General features: G+C 40.0%; 2 protein-coding genes across 3 annotated transcripts; both read right to left on the bottom strand.

Moving 5' to 3' along the window:
* Positions 1–753: 753 nt before the first annotated feature.
* On the bottom strand, positions 754–9,244 carry reep1 (receptor accessory protein 1). Of its 2 annotated transcripts, XM_052087012.1 has the most exons (8): positions 9,078–9,244; positions 7,862–7,934; positions 6,836–6,912; positions 6,526–6,646; positions 6,107–6,220; positions 4,127–4,289; positions 1,756–1,940; positions 754–901 (listed from the first exon to the last, which is right to left on the bottom strand). In XM_052087012.1, exons 1-8 carry the CDS (start codon positions 9,107–9,109, stop codon positions 830–832), a joined length of 837 nt encoding a protein of 278 aa, XP_051942972.1. In that variant the 5' UTR covers positions 9,110–9,244; the 3' UTR covers positions 754–829. The 2 variants fall into 2 exon arrangements, with proteins under 2 accessions (XP_051942972.1, XP_051942973.1); XM_052087013.1 differs by lacking the exon at positions 1,756–1,940.
* Positions 9,245–9,999: 755 nt separating this feature from the next.
* Positions 10,000–16,181, bottom strand: chmp3 (charged multivesicular body protein 3). The gene is made up of 6 exons (XM_052087014.1): positions 15,862–16,181; positions 13,902–13,962; positions 12,323–12,502; positions 12,108–12,229; positions 11,339–11,453; positions 10,000–10,831 (listed from the first exon to the last, which is right to left on the bottom strand). The coding sequence occupies exons 1-6, from the start codon at positions 15,904–15,906 to the stop codon at positions 10,695–10,697; spliced, it is 660 nt and encodes a 219-aa protein (XP_051942974.1). The 5' UTR covers positions 15,907–16,181; the 3' UTR covers positions 10,000–10,694.
* Positions 16,182–16,271: the final 90 nt, after the last annotated feature.

The following is a 16,271-nucleotide window of genomic DNA, read 5'->3' as shown; positions in this document are numbered from 1 at the left end:
GTTATTAAGATGCATCTTTGCATGATACTTTTGTGGGGTCAATATCTACAATTGGAGGCAGTGATTGATATTCACTACATGGTGCAAGATAAATTAATATGAACACAATATTTAGAAATAGTTAGGTCCAGAAATATTAGGACAATCACTTTTGTTTTCCCTGCATAGAAGGGCGAATTCCTTAATGGTAAAATACCATATTTTCCTGAAACCTGTCAAAGCTAAAAATCTGACTCGACAAAGCCTTCAGACACTTCAATCACGCTGAAAATTGTCCTAATACTTGTGGTCTAACTGTACTTAGTGCCGTGTGAGATGTGTCCCTCATTAAGGCTTTACTAGAGGTAAATAATTCAGCCACAGCTGCTTGACTTTTCAAGACCTGCTGTTTTAGGATTCACATCAGACCCCCCCCCCCCTTTTTTTTTTAAAACGTTCACTCCAGCAGCCATGCATTTGAACCATGGCGACTTACACATACTATTGACAAGCGAGCAGCAGTACATTCTGTAGCACAAACAACTAAAAATGCATGGCCAGACACACATGCAAGTGTCCCACCAAACCTGACAGAGGAAAAAACAAAAACCAAAACACTGTACATATAATTACGTCTAACACATCTGATCAGCACAGGGCTCTCACTTGTCCTTGCTGTATCATAAGATATCATCTAGACAGGTTGTCACAGGTCACTTTGGTAATACAGAATTCCAAAGCAGTGCCGCTTCAGACACGTAAGGTTCCTTTCAAAAAAAAAAAAAGAAAAATTACGTGTTGCAGCAAGCTGGAGGCAGCTGGAGGCGTCGATGTGCACGGCCCACGCGCTTCACATGGCTTCGCTGTTGGAACACACAGCGCTCCTGGATCTCGTGAGAGGCCTTAAGACTCTAAGAGGAGGCTACGGGGGAGAAAGTTCGAACATCATCCACATGATCACTTTATGATTCTTTTTCATTTTTTATCCACAGTATTGTTTTCACTTCAGCTCACAAAGCTTATTCTTACCATGTAGTGATGTACATTTCCAAAAAGAGCATTAAATAAACTTAAGGCCCCACATTTCCTTCAATGGCACATCTTCATCAATAGTTCTGATGGGTAAAATTGCTTTTTAGAAAATCCTATATACACGCACACAAGTAGTATCCATCAATGTGTTTTCTCCCAAAATTAAGAACACGCAAATTCCCTCTTCAACCTTCAACCAATCAAGTTGTATTTGATTTGACCAATTTTATTGTATTTGCATTTTCAGACACTCCCTTCTCGAGTGGCTGATGATCTACCTAACGGGCACCCCTGTTCTAAATTATAGGGTTAACATTTTTATTTATAAATTGCCAGATGACTCTTGAATCTTTTACAAGCGAAGATACTTACAAGTGGTTTGCTTTACAGGTAATTCATTCTGTAGAATTGTTTAAAAAAAACACAATGCTTGAAGCAATGAAGTGGTGATATGCGCTTAGTCGATCCACATCAATGCATTCTTTCTTTTTTTGGCCTTGACATGCCACATTTCCAAAGGCAGACACACAACAAGGCCAATTTGACCTCATTCACGACAAGCGATAAAAGTGTCAACAGCTGCGGGTTCACTCAAGCATGAAGATCATTTAGTGACGGCCTTTTAAAACAATTAAAAAAAGAGCCACTGGTTGAGTGAATGAGCACTCTTGGGGGGGGGACAGAGGAGCAAGTTAGAGGCAGGCAGCAGCTGAGCACTCATCGCAACCAGGCAGAGTTGGGTACCTCGGGAGGTTTTCTTTTCACGAACCCGAGCTGAGCCCCCCGTACAACCTTCGTTCCCTCCTCTGGCTCCCCCAGAGCTGGAGGAGTGGGAGAAGGCGTGGAGGGTGGCGAGGAATCAGGTGTCAGCGACTCCTCTGGTACCCTTTGGTCTAGTGCCAACACCTCATAGTCAGTCATGTCAAAATCTATAAAAGGGGCGGAAGTGAATCATCAACTCTGCCATCGACTTTCCCGTGACTGGCTGACTAAGGATACTGATGTGTGTAATTGCTTGATCTAATTTTAGCCATTAGGGACAAAAATGGATATTATATTCCGTTGAAACAACAAAGCACAGGCCAGATAGAAAGTTATGACAAGTGAATATCAAAAAGCGGCAGTGTAAATGATTTTCAATATGCATGACATTGAGCTCAAGCAGTGAACCCACTGCTGACATTTATGGCAAACTAAGAATAGCCTTTGAGGACGTGTGGAAGTAACTTTCTGATGGACAGCTAATCCCATAAAAATATCCTGTCAGCATGGACACTGAAATGCTTCCTGAAAAAAAAAAAACAATTTTCCAAAATGTCTCCAATTTGTACGCTTGCTTCATCTCATGTAAATAAGCACAAGAGCAATACAAAGTCAACTAGAGAGGCCAGAAGACAACCACAAAGTACATTTAACAGCTGGTCGGCCCGGTTGGCGCAGAAAACTAGCAGCGCTGCGTCAAACGTTAAAAAATATTTGACTCAAAATGAGAGCAATAGTACAGTCACTCGCAAAATACGCTATCCCCAACGACACGAAAAGCAAAAGTGCTCGCTCGTCCATTTGAAAGGGCATTGGGAACGCTAGCTTACAAACAGCCTAAACGACAAAACAAAGACAAGCCAGATGTTATAAAACTCTTCCAGCAATCCGTGTAACACAACCGCAGGTTTGCTCCAATAACAACAATACAGCTAAAGCTCTGAATGTAGTAATGGGTGTCAAGTATAAACAGTATGTTGAATTGATACATCTCAGATGAGAGAGAAAACTATGTATGCCAAGAAGGAGCTAATTTTAGCCCGCAGGGGGAAAAAAAGCAAAACATACAAGCCCAGGGAGAAGCGAACATACAAAGTCTACACAGGTAGGTGAGAGTGAAGGACCTTTATGATGAGGTAGCTAATGTTTTGCCAAGGTGTAAAAAGTAGCTATGTCCATTCCAAACAGGAAGACAGGACGGGGGTGTCAGGGAAATCGCAAAGGGGGAATTCAGGAAAGAAGAGTGAACTGAACAATATCTACGGCCTTCAGCCTCTTTGAGCAAGAAATTGACATGATAATTAGCCACATTGTTTTGGGACCGCTATCATAGAGCAGGCACACAACACAGTACAGCCCTGCTACTTTGCGGTTCACGTTTCGTGCCTCTGCTGTATCACCAATTTGTAGGTGACTGTGTGGATGGCTTTCACAGTATACAGGCAAGTCCAAAGAGTTGTTCGGCAACATACCGGGCAGCACTGAGGTCTACTGGAAGACATTGAGCATAGCCAAATAGTAGAAGGAAAACACGAAGAAGAGGCAGACCTATCCCGCTCATCACTGACATCGGCCGAAGCACCTCCAATGTGAATTTCTGCTAAATGTAATATTTTTGCACAAATCTTGACTATTGGTCAGGACACACACACACACACACACACACACACATATAGACGCGTGTTACTTTTACGATTTATTGACCAAGCTAAAGTGTTTGAATAGGCTTGCTCTTTTGATGATGCAAAGTCAGTGGTTGGAAAAATGCTTTCTTGAATGAGGATTTTGAAGGTATGAGGATTCCACCTGATAAAATAAAATAATAATAAACCTTTAAAATCGATGCTAATTTACACTAGCCCGCACAGGATGCTAATTTTAGTTATATTAGTCTTTTTTCTAAGGTGTTTTAATAGGTTTGTGTGCTTGAATAAATAAATAAACTACAAAAATAAAAAGTTTGCTTTTGATATTGCAGATTTTCACCTATTGTGGATAGGGCCCTGTGATAAATGGAGATTCTCTATATTACATTTTGTACTATTTTAATGTTTCTTTAGGCGTGGGGAATCTTATTCCTATCGGGGGCCATTTAAGCTTAAATGCATTGAAGTCCTCCAATGACCATATAAAACTTATGAAAAAGAATATGACGTAACAATGTAACGTAGGCTTAATATTATGTGCATCAATGGGTTGCATATTTTCTGAGATTTGAATAACAGTTCCTCTGAACGTTTATTAGTTTACAGAATTAGTTGAAATGCTCTTTCGGGTCATGAAAGTCCCACAGGCCACAGGTTACCTACCCTTGCATTTAGTGACATTTAGTGATCCAAGTGTCAGCGCTCACCTTTGTTGTAGCTTTCAGACTTGCTCCGCATCATGGTGCGAGCCCGGTGCTGAGCTGCTGCTTCCGTTCTCGTTGGCTGGGTAGAGCTGGCCGTGTCCGAGTCGTATCCCGACAGATCTTGCATGCTGAAGCTCCTCAATCTGTCCGTCAGAACTCCTTGGCCCTGAGACACGACAGAGCAGCTATTCAATAGGAAGTAGTTGGAGACACATACATCATGTGTACTTCAGGACACCGGAACGTCTATCCAAAATGTGTGTGCAATTTGTTTCATTTGAGTTGCCAGGAAAATCCAATGGAACCTTGAAAGTTGAGCTGAAACAGCCATAAAATTTAAAGGAAAATCAATCCAAATTATTTAAAGTATTTACTCCCCCTTACTGATTTCTGTGTCCTTTGCATATTCCTCACATACTAAGGTTTCAGTTCATCAAACCAATTTGAACCCTTTCAGGGACAGCGGTCACACCAGTGGACAGCTTATCGTGTTATCAGGTTACAGGCTGCATGAAAGGATTACTATCACAGAGACTACCCACGGAAATGCAAAATGCAGTTTCAAATTTAATTTATAAAGGCGCACAAATAAATAAATAAATAAATAAATAAAATCCCAAACTGCCTGTCCCTATGTGAAAAAGTAATTGCCCCCTGACCCTAGTAATGGGTTGTACAATCCTTGGCATACCTAGTAGAAACAAACTGAAAAAAAGTCTTTAAAAAAAGATCTATAAAATCTATAAAAGTACCAATAATTACAGCGAAAACATCATTAGTTCTTATTCATATTGCTATACGTCTGTTCAGAGGAAGGAAGGTCAAACAGTTGTTTGAAAATTGTGTTTACTTTATTGCACAATACTTAGTGGGCTTTTCTTTTACCTTGCACTCAACAAATACACCACATATTTAAAAAAAAAAACTAATACTAAAACTAAAATGACTAAAAACGAAACTAAAACAGAGCATGACAGAAAAAAACAATTAATAAAAAAAACTGCTCTCAAAACGAATTAAAACCTGCTGAATTTAAAAATCAAAGGTCAAAACAAATTAAAAACTAACTTTAAAGAAAATCCATAACGATTACAACCCTGGTTCTAAGTTCAAAACCAAATCTTGACACTGTCCCTCCTGTGGTGTTAATATGGTGTTCCATGTGCTTGCGTGGTTAATCTTCATATATTCTGGGCTCCTTTAACATTCCAAAAACATGCATGTTAGGTTTATTGAAGACTCAAACATTCGTCTCCAGGCTCCATCACACTCACGACCCAAAGGAGGAAAGTGCTCTAAACAGATTTTTTAATAATAATAATAAGCAATATTTATGAATTAGGGGTTAGATTCAGCAACAAGTAGAATTTTTAAAATATTGTCGCTATAAATTACAACGCATGGTAAAATCCACATTGCGAAAGCTTTTAATTGGTTAAACTAAAAAAATCCTTTATATTCCCCTTGAATTCAACTAAATGCTCAAAATTTCAGCTTCTCAACACTACATATTCTCCGATTTCTGTAGTCCTACATTAATGCAGACTGATTATCTCTGAGTTGAAAAAAAAACTAAACAACAACAACATTTGCCTTTACTTTGGGGAGCAACAATCAATATTTTCTGACATGATACGGACCAAATCAGGGACTGAATATGTTTGTGCATTTTCTGCAATGACAGTAAAAGAAAAGAATGTTGTTGTTTTTTTATCCGATTCATCAACAAAAGAATCAACAAATTGATTACTCGTGACTGTTTTTCCCTACAAATAACCTGGCCCAAATGTTTGTCCACCCCTGACATAAAGTGTGCGACACACTGCAATACAGACAACAGTATTAATACTGGATTCAAGTGTATAAGTGTTGTAAGCGATATCAGCGATATCAATATTTTCTCCCACCGCAAATGGGTGATACCCTGACTTAACTTCTTGGGTCAGAACAAAACAGAAAAAAAATGTTCAGCGTCGGCAATACCTTTGTTGCAGCCATGACAGCAGCGGTGGCGGCCACATTTAGCCCCTTTCTCCCATAATGCACCAGCGTGTCATAGCTTTTGTCCTTGGCTTGGCAGATATAGTCATCAATATCCTGGGACAAGCCACAAAACAAAAACATGTTGTGGCTCTTTTGAGAGACGACTGTAGCTTCGTGACTGAGTCAACTCTGATCACACCCAATTCATTCCATCACAGATGCAGGGAAAAGGACACATAGCAACACAGCGAACGCGAAATGCCACAAAACCAATCTTGTTCCCTGCACAGCCGAGAAGCTCAAATGTTATTGATTAAAGGAATCAACAGCACATATTAAATCCAAGGATGGTGTTTTCCCCTTTTGCGTTTGCTTGGACTGCACAAGAGGAAGTGGAAAAATAAGTGGGGAATGTTCACCTTTTCTTTAGAGGAAAGAGTGGGGTGGACAAACTTCCTGTAGAGCACACTGGAGCCTTTAGTGTAAGGCGACAATAACCACACCACAAAGGCTATCTTCAGTTCATAGTAGAAAGGAAGCCTGGAGTGAAGGTGATGACAAACAAACACAGTCGAGGGGCTTACTGGTCACAATCGCTTTCAATTGTATTGATTTAACAACACGTTTATAAATGTGGTTGGGTGGGCATCAAGCCACACTATTAACATTAGTCTGTAGGTGTAACCAATGAACATGCTTTGATTTAAATTCCAGCATAAAACTACTTACCAGCAAAGAAACATATCGGTGAATACTTCCACTGATGTAAATAGGGCAAATATTATCCAGTACATCATCCATTTCACCTACAACACAGGGAAAACGATAGATAGATAGATAGATAGATAGATAGATAGATAGATAGATAGATAGATAGATAGATAGATAGATAGATAGATAGATAGATAGATAGATAGATAGATAGATAGATAGATAGATAGATAGATAGATAGATAGATAGATAGATAGATAGATAGATAGATAGATAGATAGATAGATAGATAGATAGATAGATAGATAGATAGATAGATAGATAGATAGATAGATAAAATTTGGAGCTCACGTGGATATTAATACTCATGCTCACATTTACAGTCACTAGGGGCGATTTGGAAAAAACAATGGCGTATATCAGGTGTCACCAACATTTTTGAGGGTGAGAGCAACTTCATGTGTACCGATTGTGTGAAGGGCTACCAAATTGATACACGTCTGAAATAACATATTTGTCCAAAATACCTTCAATAATATGAGGATGTGTTATTTTTAATACTTGATGATTTAAATTGTCAGACTTTGATCGTGTTTCGAAATGTCTCACAGTACTGCCAATGTTTGCATTTTTAAATCATAATTTCTACTAGCAAATCACAATGTCCAGGCACTGGCGGGCTACTCAAGTGGTCTTCACGGGCTACCTGGTGCCCGCGGGCACCATGTTGGTGACCACTGGCGTATATCATCATATTGATACTTTGTCCTATAGATCCAGCATACGAAGCTGGTCTCAATCAAGAGCCAGGATTTAAACATACGTTTTTTGACACCAATGTACTACTTTGAATAATACGACTAATACGTATAACTACTTACAATTAATAAATGCATTATTATCGTTATTCTTACTTTCCTATGAGACCGGTCTTTGGCGCCATCTTGTTTCATTTAAGAGAGAGCACAAAAACATCGGTGAATCTGTGTATACTGAACTCTCAATAAGCAAGGGATTGCCAAGTAAAACCATAATGCACTTACATATTCCTTTACGTCTTTGGACTTGACGGCTTTATAAGATGAGTAGGCAGGATACAGCGTACCAAACACAAGTCTGAAAGAACATGTTATCAATGTTAATGTGGGAAATTTTCATTAGGACAATATTGATAAGATATGAAACCACATACGTGAACGAAACATGTATTAACTGTGCAAAGGTGAACATTGTAGTTAGCGTTTATCCCACCGGAGTAAAACCTAAAGAGGAACTATTTACATTGACATCTCAATATTTTGACTTTATGAGGCATTATTCATGACAATGTCTCTATGTCATAATGATGTCACCTTAGCTATCACTGCTTATGATAAAGGTCCCAATATTAGTCAGACTTCTGTAGGCGTGTCGGGTTTTTTTCTCCCCCCTCACCCATCCGAGTGAGACAAAGTTAGCCTGCGTGCAGACACCTGCGGCCCGGCTAAAGGAGCACCGTGGCCCGGCCAACAGCTGAGGGCGAGCCGATCAAGTTACGGACCCGAATGCACTCAGCACAAATGGAATGATCACCATTTCGTGTACTGTACATACACATGATCTTTAGTTTGGGCTCGGCCATTGTGAATGAAAACTCATGTAAATTTAATTGGCTTGTTGTGTCAGGCTTGGCCCAGGCAGCACTGTGTCATGGCGTTCACTCACAGCAGGAAAAAAAAATAAGCTTCACTTGTAAGAATAGAGATCTTATTTAATTTGTGGGGGTTAGTGAAGGGTGTGTATTTTTTATGAACATGTCTGTTTTTTTTATTCTTTTAGTGCTTTCAATAACATGACTCCTTGTAACCTGAGAAGGCTGACCCATCCCTTTTTTGTTTGTTTTCCCACCCTCCAATGTATGACATCTCCACATTATTATTGAGTAAACGCCCAGTCACATTGGTGCTTCGCTTATTTGGCAAATGTATCCTAATGATAACAATAACAAAACGCGTCAGGCAGAGCGCTAGGCAGCAACTAAACGCCTGGTAAAAATAAACAGGCCCACCTCAAGCATTCCTTTCAAGCTGGTTCATACTATTTAGTGACATTCGTGTTACATTTTGTCACACACACAATACATGCCGTCCTGTGCTGGAAGAACCGAGGGAGAAAAACGCCTATCGAGCGACGCCTTCAAAAAAAGCGACAAAATGAAGCAGTTTCGCAATTATCGTCACGCTCACGTTTGAAATGATGAATAACAAATTAATGACTCACACCACAAGTCTGGAGATAATCCAAGAGACCATTGCGCCGGAGAGGCGACAGAACGGACTGTCTTGCTGCTAAGGAGGAGGTTCCTCCTGCTGTTGCTGATGGTGACAGGCGAGTCAAGGCGCCCAGCACCAGCACACAACGACGCGACGTCACGCAATGCCACAAGTGGCCGCAAGAGGCACTGCTGCAACGCACGACAACATGAGGCACGGCTTCTCAAACAGTCAATGCCATCTTCGTATTTTCATTGCTAAAGAAGGTAACCAAAATATTACAAAAACCTCCTAACTTGATCGGATGTAATGAAAAATCATTGCAAACTACAATTAAAATTCTGTAATTAATGTGACTTGTTTTTACAGCACTGCAAACTACAATAGTTTGATTTTTTTTGTTAACACCCCATAAAACTACAATAATACTTCATTGAATATAGTTTGGGAAAAAAAGTTCTTTGCCCGTACAGGTGCAATTATAAACAAACATTTTTCATTTTGTAGTATACTGCACTCGTATGTCTACGCCTGTTCAAAACACATTCTTCAAGCATTTTATTTTAAATGGTGCCTACAGTATGCTTTGAGAGTTGCTGCCATTGCTCTGCTGGCCCTCCAGCTGACAGGAGGAGCCACAAAACAGGCAAGGTTTTGTTACACTCAAACAAAAGCAGTGACTGGAAAGAGTATCCTGTCCACAATAAGAGGCAAAGGATTAGCTTTAAAAAACACACAAGGGCACCGAAAATGAAATTTGATCGGATTTACTTGTTGCTGTTTGAAGCAAAACACGATAAAACGCAGGTTAAGTTGTGTAAGACACTCAAATCTGTAGTTTCTACTGTATGTGAGCTGCAAAACGTTCTGCTGTAAATTATCATTGAGGAAATAGAAAAGGGATAAAATATTGCTCATTTCACAAACAGTCCTGGTGTCCTTAAAATTTTATTTTTTTATCATTTCACCCTATGTATATAGAAAAAATATACACCAATTGCACTTCCACAATACAGATTCTCACAACTAACCAGCCACTCATTGCTGTGCCTTTGCACTTAGTTTCTTACTCATTCATGACACAAAATTTGGACAGGTGGAGTGTTAACACTCAACAAATTAGTTGGGGGGAGTATGCGTGCATTTTGATGATGTAAGCATAATTCATATTGTACAGAAGACACACCAACTGTACAGAAGTCTTTTTCAAAAGAAATGCACACAACAACTGTAGTGTTTTAGTTAACAAGGACTTGTTAGTGATGCGAATATTTTAGTGACCAGTTTGTCAATGGGGAGTTGAAAACAAATAGTCTTAAATACCGTGGTTTCCATAACATAAGACACAAGAGGAGTAAGATGAAGCACTATAGGCACAGTAGGCTTTTCATACTTACAATATTTACACTTTCTCAAACTTTCTCTTTGACTTTGGATAGTAAACATACCAAGATTACCACTGATTTAAAAAAAGAAAAAAAAAGACCACATTAAAAGTGACATGAATGACCCCGAGCCCAAATACAACCCCAGATGATTGCGCGCAAGCGAAGTTAGAGCAAGTCGTGGACAGGAGTTCAGTACTTCGACAGCTCAACCTGTATTGCCTCAAACAAACACCAACTTAGCTCCGAAGAGCGGCCAGTCTGGACTGCATTTCTTCAATGTCTTCCTCGGACTCATCATCTGAGGCCGCGGTGGCTCCCGATGGCATCTCGGGCAGGGCGTCTGTGACTTTGCTGGGCGCTTTGCCGAGGGCACCTAGACACAAAGTCAAGCATCCAAACAGAAGATTTAGGTTGGATTGACACTTCAGGTACAAGTTCATTGAAAAGTCTTGATTAGAACTTTCACCGGTCCTTTTATGTCACTTTTTACTTCTAGTTGAACTATTTGATTTATCTTATTTAATAACCATGTTTTTTTAATTTCCATGTATAATTCAAGAGGTACATATCTGTTATGGTTTGCATCCTTGTCATATCACGAATGTAAATGTCGTTCTACAGCAGAGAATACATGCATGTGAGTATTGTTGGATGGTCTATTTGTACGTGTTGTTCCTGCATGTGTGCTGCACTCGCAGTTTTTGAACGTTTAACATTACCTCAACACTGCGCTATCAACCACTATGACATTTTACTTTACTGATTAGCACTAAGCTAGCACACCTGTCACTTGAACTACGTTTGTAAATCAGACCTTTGTCACGTGTATGTCACGCTGCTACTCCAAAAAAGTACATGTGAAGACCAGACATGTCATCACCTGCTGTGATCTCAAAGAGAATCTTGTCAACTTCCTCCTCAACCGCCTCTTCCATGTCCTCTCCATCTTCCATGCTCTCAAACGTGTCCTCTAGCATTTCTTCAATGATCCCGGCCTGGAAACGTAAGACATACGCCGTTCTATTTGACAAACTTTCTCACTCATCAACAGGGAGTTCCACTCAAATACAAGAGGGCCCTCGGTTATTTACGATGCTCGTGACGCAAGCGCTTTCAAGAATGTCGTCATGCGGCGCAAGAAGGCACTGGGTATTTATTTGCTAAGGCATCTTGTAAAAATGCTTGTGTATCGGTGGAGCTATCCTTTTAGGGGAAATGTGTTTATTGACTCATTCACTCCCAAAGACGTTTTTTAAACGTCTTTTCAGACTTAGTCCAGAATTGGCTGGTACTGAATGAGTAAAGTAGGCAAATAATTTAGACAAGTGGGTCAATTAGAGGTGGCACGGTGGTCCACTGGTTAGCATATCGACCTCATAGTGCACAGGTCAGGGGTTCAATTCCAGCCCCGATCTTCCTGTGTAGAGTTTCAATGTTCTCCCAGGCAATGGTGTACTACTGCCGAAAGACAGCTGAGAGAGGCTCCAGCATGCCTGCGACCCTTGTGAGGATAAAGCGGATCAGATAACGAATGGATGGATATCTTTATGTTTGAAATGCTAAACGTGGCAAAAAGGTCAAAGGGTTCAATGTCTGAATACTGGCAGTTTGCCAAGCCACTGCACGTCTTAGTAAATATGGCTGTAGACCTTCATCATCTCCTTTGATAGCTCTCGCATGGTGGCCTGTATCTCCGGGACCTTGATCAGATTCTGCATGGCTTTCATCACCTCTGTGCTCTTCTGCATGGAACCGGCCACACGGAGTAAAGCTATTAAAAAAGAAAAAAATAAACGAGAAAATAAATCCTAGATGCAGTCATTAATACAATCTAAATAAAGTTGAATTGCGATGCACAACTCACAAAGCTGATTCTTCATGCTGAGTGTCACCGAGTTGAGGTGGGCTTTGGAGGAGTAGAGCTTTGTGACTGCTCGTTTTGACTGAACCATCTCCTTTGCGAGAATCACACAAACATCCCTCTGGCCCTTTTTGGCAGCATCTTTGATGGATTTCTTCACTTTTTCCTGTTCCCTTTGTATATCTGATACAAAAAAAACATCTTATGGCAGCGTAAATGGAATCAGATATCTTCAGATCGAAATCGGGTCACTTCCTGTTGTGCATTAAAATCTTCCGATGCGAATACAGTGTAAAACATATAGATGTATCTCATGAATGCAAGCTTTACATCATCGACAGGCACTGACCGGTGACTTATTAACACCCACTGTAAACAACATGAGATGTGAGATGTGTGTTAACTCTAATTTTTAAGTCGTTGAACTAGATCATCATATATTACTGTGACTCTGCAAATCGTCCAATTCAATTTTGGGTCAAGCAAGAAAAAAAAAACTGCCATGACCTCATTTGCTTGTCGTTTCATAGTGAGATGACAAATTATCCATGTGATTGCAAACGTGGACAATGTAGTTGGTACCCCTGTTAATGAAAGAAAAACCCAGAGTGATCACAGAAATAACTTGGACCGTGACAAAACATTTAAAGGAAATGTACCAATGAAAATCTCACATTCTAATCAAACGATTTTGGTCACTTTCAAAGAGATTTCTGCACCACTCAGAGCTTATTTGGCTTAGTCTAAGACATCCTTTATTTGTCCCACACTGGGGAAATTTACAGTCTACAGCAGCAAGATTGTGGGTCGGAAGAAGAAAGAAGAAAAAAAATACATGTCTACATAGGCGAACTGATTGGGTCGTCTCATGTTTGAAGGGTGTTTTCTCCAAAAGGCATGCTACGGTTCCTTCCAAAAATGTTCAAATAAATAAATAAATAAATAAATAAATAAATAAATAAATAAATAAATAAAATAACAGCAACATTCACTATGCACACACACACTTGCAAACAGTCACTGCTCAGTGAGATACAAATTTAAGGAATAGTCCAATGTTTTGCTCTTGTGTGTTCATAATTTTCTTTCTAATCTCCTGAGACGAGTCTCTCCTTTGCTTCTTCTGGTCCACGTGTGGTACACACCGTGACACAAAACAGCAGTGACTACTTGTCACCCTTTAAATAGGCCGACTGACCATAAGTTTGAAGATACCTACGACGCTAATTAGAGAACACACCTTGTTTGAACATAATCCCTATTGTCAAATTATTTTCAATCTTTTCAAAGGCATCAACATTTTTGTCCAGACCTGTTTCATGGTTGTGTTTTTGTTTGTTTTTTATAATTCTGTTGAATCTGTTCAAAACCAACGTCTGATTTTTATTGGTAATTTTAATGCATTTTGATTTGCTAATATTTTTGTCAGATTCAAGTTATTTCAGTGACAACAGTGTTTTTGTGTTTCATTCAACGATGGGTTCCAAGAATTTCCCCCCTTGTGTACATCTACATTCTACAAACAATCAAAATAATGTTGTAATACAGGATTAATAGTGGGTAAGTGGTGCCATTTACTTACCTCTAATTTGCCTGTCGATTGCTCTTGATTCCTTCCTGATTTTCTGGGTCCACTCAGTTATCTAAAAAGTAGGTATGCACTTTAAATTGGATTCATTTTATTACACCTCTATTTGTTACAATTATACAACCGTTCACCTTTAAAATGGAAGTCAAGCCAAAAATGTTCTTTACAATTCTATGTTCTCATGCAGCCCTACAAGTCTGAACAGGGTATTTGGATTAATATTGTATTTGTGGAACATGAGTTAAGCAGCAAAACCAATCCGTGTTCATCCATTTAAGGAGGTGGCCATTTTCCCACTTACTGTCGACTAAAAATGGCATCGCTGTACCTAAGGGGTCAGATTGCAAAACAAGACCAAACGCAGTCAACAGGTGAGCTCTGATTGGTCATTGCCTGAGCCCTTGACCAACTGTGATGTCATTTTCAGTCGACAGCAGGTGGCAAAATGGCCTCCCGAGATGAATTAAAAATGCGTGGATTTTGCGTCTTAATTCATATTCAACAAACACATTATTAATGGGAATGTCTTGTTTCTCTTTGGAATGACATCCCACTGAACATTTGGCAAGCCCCCTCGCTGCCCATCTTTAAAACTTGTCTCAAAACTCATTTGTATTTCTTTGGCATTTGACTCGGCATGACTCAGACTTGATCTTAGATTTACTGTTTTGTGCTTTCTACTGTCTTCGTTATTAAATTCTTGTTTTACTGTTCTATATATATTTTCTCCATGTACAGCGATGGCAGTTTTAAAGTGCTCTATAAATACAGTTGGGTGTTTAGACCAGTAAGAGCGTATAGATAATTATTCATTCATTCATTCATCTTCCTCACCGCTTGATCCTCACTAGGGTCGCGGGGGGTGCTGGAGCCTATCCCAGCTGTCTCCGGGCAGTAGGCGGGGGACACCCTGAATCGGTTGCCAGCCAATTGCAGGGCACACAGAGACGAACAACCATTCGCACTCACACTCACACCTAGGGACAATTTAGAGTGTTCAATCAGCCTGCCATGCATATTTTTGGAATGTGGGAGGAAACCGGAGCACCCGGAGAAAACCCACGCAGGCCCGGGGAGAACATGCAAACTCCACACAGGGAGGCCGGAGCTGGAATCGAACCCGGTACCTCTGCACTGTGAAGCCGACATGCTAACCACTGGACTACCGGGCCGCCCTTAGATAATTCTTTATTATTGTAAAAAAAATAAAATTAAACTTGACTTCCAATAAAAACTTCCCGAGACCAAGACTCACCCATTCTGAATATGCTTATATTTATATTTTAGCATTTATATTTACTTATATAGTTTTTGTTCTTATGCTTCTCCCTTTCATAATTTTTACTGCTGTAAATTGGGAATTTCTCCATTGTGAGACAAATAAAGGGTTTCTCATCTTTTCTTATCTTATTGTTGGATCAAGCATCGATTACAGTTTTGTTGGGGTTTCAAGACAGTATTAGGGTTTCGAAGTAGGGTTTTCTAGCTCGGGTTCGAGTTCAATCCAGGGTTTGGATTGGTATTCAAGGTTTCAAATCCTGGTTTCTAGCCAGGGTTAGGGTTGTCGCCAACGGTTAAGGTTTCTGATTAGTTTTAAGGCCGATGTCGGGGTTTCAAGTGAGGGGGTGTTGACCTCGTAGCCCCTTTCGACCAGTGTATGACATGTTTACATAGAGGTGATTGACAGCAGAGAGCTTCGATGTTAGCTTGGCTAACTTGTGCTCCATCTAAACCGCGTTATTTATGACCAGCGGGTCCGTTCATTGGGACACAAACGCAAATTACAAATGAATTCAAGCAGACGTGGGGTCGCTATTCAGCCATCAATGTGTGCGAAAAGGCTGTCACCGTGGTTTACTGAATGCTAACGTTAGCAAAGTTAGCGCTATCACGTTTGACTTTTATCAGAGGCTGTTTAAGACTGTCGGCAGGTTTTCGAGTGATCGGTGCTTACCAGCTCTTTTGGCGGTTTCTCCGGTGTTCGACCGAACAGTCCCATTGTGCCAAAATATCTTGAAAATCAAGTTGATATCTGACTTACTTGCTGAAAGTAGATGGCTACCTGGAAACAATACACGATTTACACTTCCTGTTTTCGTTCGGTCTGCTCTGTGCGCTTATTAGAAGGAACAGTCTGTGCTTTAATCGAGCAATTTTGCAGAGGGTTCCCGTTCAATCCAAAGCTAGCGAATAAATACAGAATTATAATGACGTTGGTACTCTTAGGGTTGTTTATCCGCCTACAGGTCAGCACAGGAAAAAAAACGAACTTAATTAATCTGAATGAACGAATGTAACCAGAGGCCAATGTGCATTTTCATGGTAGTATATGAATTTATCAATTGCGTTGCTAATGTATTTCAT

The sequence above is a fragment of the Hippocampus zosterae genome, chromosome 14 (genome assembly GCF_025434085.1).
Source record: "Hippocampus zosterae strain Florida chromosome 14, ASM2543408v3, whole genome shotgun sequence".
Taxonomy (NCBI): domain Eukaryota; kingdom Metazoa; phylum Chordata; class Actinopteri; order Syngnathiformes; family Syngnathidae; genus Hippocampus; species Hippocampus zosterae.
The sequence above is the reverse complement of the archived record's forward strand: the minus strand, read 5'-3'. Positions and strand labels throughout refer to the sequence as shown.